General features: G+C 36.6%; 1 protein-coding gene across 1 annotated transcript in view; it reads right to left on the minus strand.

The window, feature by feature from the left end:
- Positions 1-6,289: 6,289 nt before the first annotated feature.
- LOC125652213 (pinin-like) overlaps positions 6,290-11,255 on the minus strand; it is a 16,618-nt gene continuing 11,652 nt past the window's right edge. The window contains exons 7-9 of the mRNA XM_048881239.2: positions 9,197-9,352; positions 8,716-8,854; positions 6,290-7,428 (exon numbers count right to left, since the gene is read on the minus strand). Coding sequence (XP_048737196.1) covers positions 6,779-7,428; positions 8,716-8,854; positions 9,197-9,352 — 945 coding nt within the window. The 3' untranslated portion in view covers positions 6,290-6,778. The remainder of the gene's footprint in view (positions 7,429-8,715; positions 8,855-9,196; positions 9,353-11,255) is intronic.

Here is an 11,255-nt window from a genome sequence, read left to right on the forward strand (position 1 = left end):
GCATAGGATATTGTTGCCCACATCATAACACTACCCCCTCCAAACCAGTCGGCCTCCTGGATGTAATTTTGTACAAAATGTTCATTTTGGTGCCAATACACTCTTGAGTCTTCCATGAGGCCTCAGCAGTAAAAATCGAGATTCATCACTGAACTAAACTGTCTGCCAGCGTTGCTGTGTCCATACTCTATAAGTCTGAGACCATTGAAGTCCGTTCCAGTAATGTTGCAGATTCGCAACAATGCCACAAAGAAGTCTGCATGCTCTAATCATCCCATTGTCGATTGCGAAGAGATCTATGTGCTCTAATCCCAGCATCATATTGTCAATTACGAAGAGGTCTGCGTGCTCTAATCTCAGCATCCCATTGTCGATTGCGAACAGTCTGATCTGATATTCTGCAAATGACAGGAATGACAGATGCTATAGATGTCGCTTCTGTAAATCGTTGATGAAGATGACACAATCGGATGAAGCAAGAATGTGCTGCTGACGTCACATGTGGTCTACCTGCTCTATGATGATCATTTGTTGAACAAGGCTATTAATATGGTGCTTAGTGAAACATTGAATTTGCTTGCAAATACAAATTATGACACACCAGCTTCCAATTGCCTTACTGCTTCAAGCATCATTGAAACACAGTATTTCTGAAAAAGCAATCACATTTAAAGACATCGAAAACCTGGACATTTGATAGACAACCGGTGCCTGAATTGCATGCATTAGGAACTGATAGTTATAACAATCAAATGAAAACAATTTTAGTATTTCATGAACGAAAACATGTTCTATTGTCCTCAAATTCTATAGAATATCTATCCAATAAACAATAGAATTAGATGTAACATTCATTCTAGACTACCCAATAAAGTATGAAAAACTATTTGACTGTTGAAGATTCAGTAAAAAAAAGTTACTCTCATGCATTTTTGATTTTGATCAGTAAAGTACAACACACATATACAATCTTCACTCCAGAGGAATAAGACATTGTCATAATGGCCAACTTCCAATGTGAATGCTTAACTGGGTAGCTCACTAAATGTACATGTTGACTAGATCACAAGTTCGAGTCCAGCAAGGGTTTTTAAAAAAAAAATTCAAATTACTTTCTACAAAAACTGCATTTTTAACTATGACTAAGGTAAATTTGAAAGTTTTCTATTTCAAATTATTGAACATATCCTCCTGTTTCCATCCATATCGGATTTCTCTGATGTGTTGTTCCTCCTTAATCTGATGTTTGGACCTGTTGGTCAGTATTCAGATAAACCTAGGTCCAGAATTCATGAGTAATGCATTCCTAGTATGATTCAATGTGCCAGTCATTTATAATGTGGTTTTTATACGCCCGTCTTAAGACGGGACGTATTATGGTATGGCGTTCATGTCCGTCCGTCTGTTAGCTTTTTCGTGTCCGACCCGTAACTTAAATACTACAAGGCCTAGAATCATCAAACTTTGTCTGTAGATACATCTTGGGTAGAAGGTGTGTCGCACATTAAAACCAGGTCACTGTGACTTTTCATTAAAAAGATATCCGTCTGTCCGTCCGTCTATTAACTTTTTCGTGTCCGACCCTTAACTTAAATACTACAAGGCCTAGAATCATCAAACTTTGTCTGTAGATACATCTTGGGTAGAAGGTGTGTCGCACATTAAAACCAGGTCACTGTGACTTTTCATTAAGAAGATATGCGTCTGTCCGTCCGTCTGTTAGCTTTTTTGTGTCCAACCCGTAACTTAAATACTACAAGGCCTAGAATCATCAAACTTTGTCTGTAGATACATCTTGGGTAGAAGGTGTGTTGCACATTAAAACCAGGTCACTGTGACTTTTCATTAAGAAGATATGGCCATATATGGCAAAAACTTGTCCGGCTCATAACTTGAAAACTATTAGACCTAGAATCACCAAAATTGGTCAACTAATGCATCTTAGGTAGAAGGTGTGTCACATCCTACTTTAAGGTCACTGTGACATTTAATTAAGTTGATATAAAAAAAAATGTTTTAATGGGTACAATCTATACTGTTAACAATATGTGACGGGCGTATCATGTGCCGTGGCGGTGCACTTTATTTCCATATGTACATATAAATTTATGTTCTACATACATAAATACATTCTGTTGCAATACATGGCTAATTTCTAGTTACCATGGCATTAATATTTACCATATAATAAAGAACCTGTTGGAATATCGGCATTCTTCCATATATACAATTTATCTAAAGTTTAACAGGGCCCCGCCATATGATGGGTACCCTATGGTAATCATTCTGTCTGTCCATCTGTCTGCAAGCTCTATGGCACATAACTTTTTTCCAGGGGAAGATTTTCATAAATTTTATACCCGATATTTGGAATAGCCTGAAAGAGACCCCTTTTCAATTTGTCAATATGGAGTTGTGGGACATTTTTTTAAAGCTTATATTCCTATAGCAATCATTCCGTCATCACCTTATAGGACACAACTTGATTTTCCTTAAAATTCATTGAATTCTTTCTATATTCCATGCGAGGCCCTCTCTGACTTTTCAGTTATCTTGTGTAATGAAACATTGCTGTCATTAAAGCACAATCAGAAACTAGTGCAAATAGTTTAAACTGAATGTCCAAATAGAGTCATAGAAAGTACTCCAGTATGTTAACAGTATTTGTTGTCAAGTGGCAAGTTTTTTAACATACATGTACTTTTATATTGGAATAGTTGGGGCTACCATATAGCTCAGTTAGCAGCTCTATGTAATATCTTCACTTAGCACAAGATGTATGTGTACCAAGTTTGATGGTCATAGCCCCAACGGTTCGGTCTACTATGACTTTGAACTTAAGAAACAATAGGCACCCTCCACTTGGAATAAAGTGTATGTGTACCAAGTTTGACAGTCCAAGCCCCAATAGTGCGGTCTTTATCCTGCCTACAAGGTTTTCCTACTAAGTGATACTACGACCTTGAAAATAATAGGCATCTTCCTCTCGTTGTGGTGATCAAATATACCAAGTTGCAATATCCTGGAGCTTACAGTTCGGTTTGTGTCCTGCCTACAATGTTTTTCAACCAAGTGATACTTTGACCTTGAAAAGTAATAAGCATCTGCAACCCATGACCTTTGACCTCTAAGTTTGAAAAACAATAGGCATATTCCTCTCATCATGATCAAATATAGTTGTAATATCCTGAAACTTGCGGTTCAGTTTGTACCCTGCCCACAAGGTTTTCCACTGGAGTGATACAACCATGACCTTCAAGGAGAGTCAGGTCTACTCCCAGCTGCCAGACATCATTTTTTTTCCCTACCAGTTCTTTAATCATGTGAATAATGAGAGATATATATGAGCTGTTCCTAGCAAAAGGCACTTGTCTTATCCAACAATGTTTTTTTTTAAAACCTCATACTGAAAAAATGTAACGTCATTTTTTTGCATACTTGTAAAGAAAAAGACCATGATTACCAATCACTAGCTGGTTGTCATTGTTGATTGACTAATATTTTAACGACAATCAACATTGCTCTAATATTTTGTGGGATGTTCTCTATAGTTCACACTTTAGCACTAATATACTTAAGGGCCCTTTTTGCTAGGAACGGCTCATATATATATTTTTCCTCAAGGAAAGGCATTTTTTTTTTTTTTACCAAATTGCAAAGATGTTGCCAAGGTGGCCGTTCAATAACAATTTTATTATATGGAAAAACTTCTAGAGACTGCAGTGTTTGTATATTCTGCACTATGAATCCCTTTGATGTGGACCTGATTTAATTTTGTTCCAACATTTTGGCCACTTCTGGATACTCAATAATGTAGTTCAACATCCATCCAATAAGATGTTATAATCTGCCGATTATAAAGTCTCCCAAATGAAGTACTAGCTGTATAAAAGTGGGCTTTTTCTGAGCATGACTATTTCCCCCCACATTAATCAACTCCCTTGCACAAAATCCATGCCAATATGAAATCTAGATCACTACCATGATTTTAAAAATATAGTAAACCTAGCATCATTTGACCTTGATCCTAGTTTGTAGGTCCTAACATCCTCTTATCATTTCTGATGATCCCACGTCTATCAGTCCCAGGTTCTAAAGTTATACAAGTTTTTATGATCACTGAAGTCATTTGACCTCGACACCAACTGGTAGGTCCCAACATCCTCTCTTCATTTATAAAGATCCTAGGTATCTATCAGACCTGGTTCTAAAATTATGATTTAAGAGATTGAGGTCATTTGACCTCGATACATACTTATAACATTTCTGAAGAATTCATTGTCTCTATTGGTCCCAGTTCCAAAGTATTACAAGTTTTGATGATCAAAATCACTGGGGGCTACTGGTTTGTAGGTCACATCGTCCTTTCTAAAGATTTCGTGTTTCTATCTGTTCTAAAGTAATGCAATTTTTATGATCTAGGTCACAGGAGTCATTCCACCTTGATAGTTTGTACCCCATTATCATATTTGAAGATCCCATGTCTCTATCCTAGTTTTTATGTTCAAAATCAAGAGGTCAAGGTCTATGGAATCACTTGAAACTGATTTGTAGATTCCATCATAATTTCTGAAGATCAAATGTCTCTCTCAGTCCTGGTTCTCAGTAATACCAGTGTTATGTTCAGAGGTCAAGGTCACTTGACCTTGATACTAGTTTGTAGGTCCTATCATCCTTTTTTATCCCATGTCACCATTAGTCCCAGTTTGTACTCTTTTCATTTCTGAAGATTCCATGTCGTTATCAGTCCCAGTTCTTATGGTCCGAGGCCAATGTCATGGAAGTCCCTTGACCTTCATACTAGTCTGTAGGCCCTATCATCATCTTCTTGTTTTTGAAGACTCCAGGACTCTTATCATATCACATTTTTTAATATTTAATACTTTGATCAGGTTACACAGAACACCTGCAGCCATTTTTAGGTGCAAGAAGCAGAAGTGTAAGGATTGGGTGAAAACTTTGTTTGGGAGACTTAATAATAGTTGTAGTTGCAAAGTTTAGTGTAAACCAATCACAATGTTGAATGCTGTAACACTAAATGTGATATGTACATACAGCAGCTCAGTAGCCTGCCATCTTAATTGCATCCTGATATACACCATATAAGTGGAATTTTTAGCTTCAGACAAATTTTAATACCAATTTTTCCATAGAAAAGTGTGTGTGTGTGTGTATATATATATATAGAGAGAGAGAGCGCGAGAAGTAATTATAGTGACTTTATAAAGAGACATCAACACCCTCGCTAATAATGCTAAAATTAAATCCTCGCTAAAAATTTGACTTACGCTATTTATTATTGTAAAACAGTTCTTGTATGTTTACGGTATTTATTATTGTAAAACAGTCCTTGTACGTTTACAGTATTTATTATTGTAAAACAGTCCTTGTATGTTTACAGTATTTATTATTATAAAACAGTCCTTGTATGTTTACAGTATTTATTATTATAAAACAGTCCTTGTATGTTTACGGTATTTATTATTGTAAAACAGTCCTTGTATGTTTACGGTATTTATTATTGTAAAACAGTCCTTGTATGTTTACGGTATTTATTATTGTAAAACAGTCCTTGTATGTTTACAGTATTTATTGTAAAACAGTCCTTGTATGTTTACAGTATTTATTATTATAAAACAGTCCTTGTATGTTTACAGTATTTATTATTGTAAAACAGTCCTTGTATGTTTACGGTATTTATTATTGTAAAACAGTCCTTGTATGTTTACAGTATTTATTATTGTAAAACAGTCCTTGTATGTTTACAGTATTTATTATTGTAAAACAGTCCTTGTATGTTTACAGTATTTCATCCTACGCTATGTTTCCATCATCGCCATATATACAATATCGAATTCTTGGCCAATACAGAAAGTATTCAAACAAGAGGACCACGGGCCACATCACTCACCTTGGCCCATATTTAAAGAGTTCCCCTATAAAAAAAAAATTTGATCCCCTATTGTGGCCCCACCCTACCCTTGGGGGCAACTTCAATCTGCACTATATCAGGAAGCTTTCATGTAAATTTCTCTGTTCCAGTGGTTCTTGGAAAGATGACTCCACCCAATTTTTGCATTTTTGTGATCTCCCCTTTGAAGGGGACATGGTCCTTCATTTGAACAAACTTGAAAGCCCTTTACCCAAGGATGTGTTTTGCCAAGTTTTGTTGAAATTGGCTCTGTGGTTCTGGAGAAAATGTGAAAAGTTTACAGACAGACAGATGGACGGCAGACAACGGGTGATCAGAAGACCTCACTTGAGCTCCGGTGAGCTAAAAACAAAAATCTTTCAAGAAATACAAGCTTTTTTTATTGACACAAATTACACGTAACAATTACAAGAAAAATCTAAACATGTAAACAATTACACTGTATTTGATAGGTTAAATAAAACTGATTTGGAGAACACAATATTAAATGGAATTTCTGCTACATCTGTAACATATCCATTGTTCAGCGAGACGTCATTAATTACAAAATTCTATTTCAAAGTACATTCACAGTCGTATGTTATTAGTACTTTGGTCCATGGTTATTTTGGTTACACAAGAATATTCTGGAAATCTAACTCCAGATCCTTTTATTTGATGAGTCTCTCTTCCCACAACAGTCCATCCTCCTTGGATCACTGGTATTGAATGTCAAAATGTGAACTTTTTCTCACTCGCGCGTACACCACATCCACACAAATCCCATGCACTATCAATACTTACCTTTTAAAATTTTCCATGATTTTTTAAATTAAAATTTCAATACATGAAATACACTTTCCCACATCATTCATCCACGGCATCCATTGAAGGCCCTTCCTCTCCATCCTCTGCATCTTCTGGCATTATTAGTTTCCTTTCATCCGATTCGGTTCTTGTCTCTGGCAGCTGGATGTCTGCTAAATCAGTGACCTTCACCTCTGGAAATTTGACCTCTGACTCACCTTTGTTGATGACCTCCTCGGTTTCCTCAATTTCAGGGTCATCGTAATTGATCTTCACTTCTCTGGGCATATCGTCCCTCTTTGACCTATGACTGTCCCTTTTACTATGTCTATCACGACCCCCTTCCCCGTCACTCTTTCTCCTATACTTACTCTCATGCCTCTCCGCAGACGACTTTCGTCGCTTTCTTTCCCCCTCATACGAGTCTCTTCTATGAGACTCTCCCTCATGACTTTTCCTTCTACCCTCGTTATTATCCCAGCCCTTCCTAGGGGATTCCCTTTTTGATGACTCTGACCCTCGTCGGGGTTGCCTATCATTTCCCCTATCCCTGAGACCTGACTGATTCCTCTGCTTGGGATTCTCCATGTTCTCTTTCTCCGTTTTCTCCTTTGTCTCTTCTTCGTCACTCTGGTTTTCATCTGGAAGGTCTTCTGCCATCAACCTCTCGATTTCCTCTTCCAGCCTCTTCTTTCTTTCTTTAATCATTTCTACAATGTTATCACACATAAAAATGAGAAACAGAAAAACCTGATCCTAGGGGACAAATCTGATTAAGGACATAGGATACCAAAAAAAAAATGTTTTATAGAATTTAGTAAAACTTATTTGCAAATATTTCAACTTTGCAACAAAAGGCCAACAGGCCTTATTGGTTACCCGAATATTGGTTAAAACTATCACTAGCCCCAAGGGCTATGAAATCTTGAAAAAAAATTCCCTTCTGCATACATGTATCTAAGCTAAATTTTAATATTCAGCAACAGTATAAAGCAAGATATGTTCTTGATACTTGATGCCCAAAAAAGTGTCAATACTGATGAAAGACTTTACATAATATATGTGTAACTTACATGATATGACCAATATGGACCACCCTGGAACCAAAACTCTCTCCCTTGAAATTTACAATTTTGGTAAAGGACTACCTACTCCTACATATAAGTATTTAGTTTCAATTTTGTCTTGATAGCATTAACAAACATATTAGCTAAATGTTTTACACATATACATGTACACTATATATACCAAGTTTGGCCCTGCCGAGGTCAGAAACCATACTCCAGGGATCATGAAATTTACAATTTTGGTATGGAGGCCTCCCTGTTCTACATCACGATGCATTTAGTTTATATTAAACATGTGCGATACTCCCTTGTTTGTCGTAGTAAGCGACTAAATGGGGCAGTCCTTTGGATGAGACCACAAAAACCGAGGTCCCGTGTCATAGAAGGTGTGGCACGATAAAGAACCCTTCCTGCTCAAAGGCAGTAATTGCCGAGCATAGGCTTAAATTTTGCATCCCTTCACCAGCAATGGTGACATCTCCATATAGGTAAAAAATTCTCAAGTGGAACATTAAACAATATACAACCAACCAACCAACCACATATGCGGTTGTAGAGATGAAGCTTTTTTAATTTTGTATATGTTTGACAGTTTTTACCCTGCCCCCAAAGGCCCCAGGGATGCAGGAGTCCTGAAATTTACAATTTATATCCTCCTTGCCCTAAAGATGCCTTATATCAAATTCGAAAAGAATTGGAATAGTTGTTATCAAGAAGTTAAAAAAGTCCAATTGTTTAATGGGCGCTGACCAATTGCAAATTTTTAGGTCACCTGAGTTGAGTTAACAAATAAGTGGTGGTAAAATAGAAACAGGTGCATGTATCAATACTAGAACACAGTCATTTTTATCCAGATTTTCAAACTATTTTATTGGTTAATTAGAATTACTATCAAACCTCTGAAAATCATAAGGGACATTATAGTAATACCTTCAACTGCTGTCTTGGAATTTTCCAATTTTGCTGACAGGGTTTCATTCATAATTCTGGGCATGTAGTAAATGTGTGGTTTAGCTTTGGTGCGTAGAAAGTTGACCAGCTTTTTGACCTCCTTCTCAGAATCTTCATGCTAAAATTCATTGACTTGATTTTACTCGACAAGAAACATTAATTTTTCATAAATGGTGTTCAATTACACAAATTCTTCTTTCATTGATTCAAATGACAATCGAGGTTTTCATCAATACATTACCCAATTTTTTTGATAACCACTAAACGTCTACAACATTTCTTGTTTAAAAAGCAATACCCGGAGTCAACCGATACCCATTTATTTTTTTTTTCAGATCTAAAAATAATGCAGTGACTTAGGTTGTTCTTAATCACAATTGTTATTTCCCCTTAGACTGATACATAAGTACATAGGTACATTGTTATTTCCCCATAGACTGATAAACACATATATAGATACCATTGCAACAAGTTCCATTTTCTGCTCAAGGCGTTGAATTTTAGCTTGCTGATGTTTTCTCTCTTCAAAAAGTTGTCTCCTTTCTTTGATTATTTCTTCTTTTTCTTGTTTAAACTTCTCATCTAATTTCTTTTCTATTTCTTTTCTTTGAGTTTCCTGATTGTAAAAACAAAATAATGAGAAAAAGATCTCCAAGATTATCACAGCCCACAACTCCCTCTGAATCATCTTGCTCCTTAAAGGTGAAAATTCAACACACTGCAGACGAACTATGATTAAAGTTTTATTCATAGACTTTCATCAGTTGTGTATATTGAGTAAAAAAGTTTTGAACGTTGCACGAACATTCAAAATGTTTTAGTTACATAGAAAGCAATACTGTTAAACTTAAAATGCATTGTTTTTTTTCTTGTATACACACACACATGTATATAAAACAGACAACTATATTTGGCTTCAAGTTCAGAATCGGTTTGTGTTTGGGGAGCAAAAAATCAAAACCATATACAGTTATGCTTCCTTGATAATTATTAAAGTTATTATTGGTAAGGTGAAAAAAAAAAATCATATTTAATCTATTCCATGATACAGTATCTTTCCTAAATGGTAAAAAGTAATAGATGGAATTTCACAAACATATTTTCAAATAGGAGTCATGAATTCCACAATTACGGTAGTAAACTTCTCACTCTTCAAAGCCATGCATAAAGTATTTTGTCAAAAAAGCACTGCAGTAAAAGGATGATTTTACTGCATGCAGAGTTCTTGAAATTTCTTTTGAAGTGTCAGACATTTGGTCTGACACTGTTAGAAATAGTGTCAGCCCAAACAAAATTTTGTCAGTCCAGATAAAAATGCATCGCTTTTGAGGTTTTCATATATTTTATTTAAAATCAACTACATGTGTAATTGTATATTCAATCTCCATCTCAGCTATAAGTTTATAAATTATCTTTTCATACCCTTTCTCATCTTCCTTACACTCTGAATGAATCTTCCTCACTTTCACTATCCGAGTGACTTTCTTGCTCTATTTCTCTCTCACCCTCCACTTCTCTCTCATCTTCCATTTTTCTCTCTATCCTGTATATTCCTCTCAAATTCTTTCTCATCTTCCTCTGCAATCGTTGTAACTACTTTTTCTCTCACTTAAGCCTGAGTGTAGTTGGTCTTTCGTCAGTTTCGACTTTGAGCAGATTGTGTCATCAAGCAGTAGGTAAAAACGCTGCAAACAAAAGCCATTGTCTCCCAGATTGCCAGGCAGAGATACAATCGGCTTCTCTTCTCCTCTCCTCGTAGTTCCTCACAACTGATTCCTCACGTTTACGTTTCAATGTGTTGCCGGATTTAGCATCGGTTTGAAAATTTATGGGCCACATGGCCGCCATTTTTCCCGGTAAAAAGCGGACTTCGATCCCGATCTTATATCGGCCATCAGGACCGACAATTAAGTAACTCGTGTCGGACATTTACTACTTTTATCGGATAATCCGACATTACCGACACTTTTCAAGAACTCTGCTGCATGAAATGACTCTTACCTATCAATAATTAAGCTCTACCATAAAAAAAATAAAATCTTTGAAAATTCAGATTCTGTGAAGTAGATGGGGGGGGGGGGGGGGGGGGGGGGGGGGGGGGGGGGGGGGGGGGAAAAGGTAAAAATCCCTCATAGGATTTAAACCCACTCTAACATTGTCTGCCCCACTCTAACAAGCTCCGATATTCTCTGCTCCACTCTAACAAGATCCGATATTCTTTGTTCCACTCTAACAAGATCCGATATTCTTGGTCTCACTTGAACAAGTTCTGATATTCACTGTCCCACTCTAACAAGCTCTGATATTCTCTGCCCCCACTCTAACAAGATCCGATATTCTCTGTTCCACTCTAACAAGCTCCGATATTCTCTGTTCCACTCTAACAAGATCCGATATTCTCGGTCTCACTCTAACAAGATCCGATATTCTCTGCTCCACTCTAACAAGCTCTGATATTCGGTCTCACTCCAACAAACTCTGATATTCTCTGTCATTGCCCATCTCTGGTTGGTAATAAC

The sequence above is a fragment of the Ostrea edulis genome, chromosome 5, assembly GCF_947568905.1.
Source record: "Ostrea edulis chromosome 5, xbOstEdul1.1, whole genome shotgun sequence".
Taxonomy (NCBI): domain Eukaryota; kingdom Metazoa; phylum Mollusca; class Bivalvia; order Ostreida; family Ostreidae; genus Ostrea; species Ostrea edulis.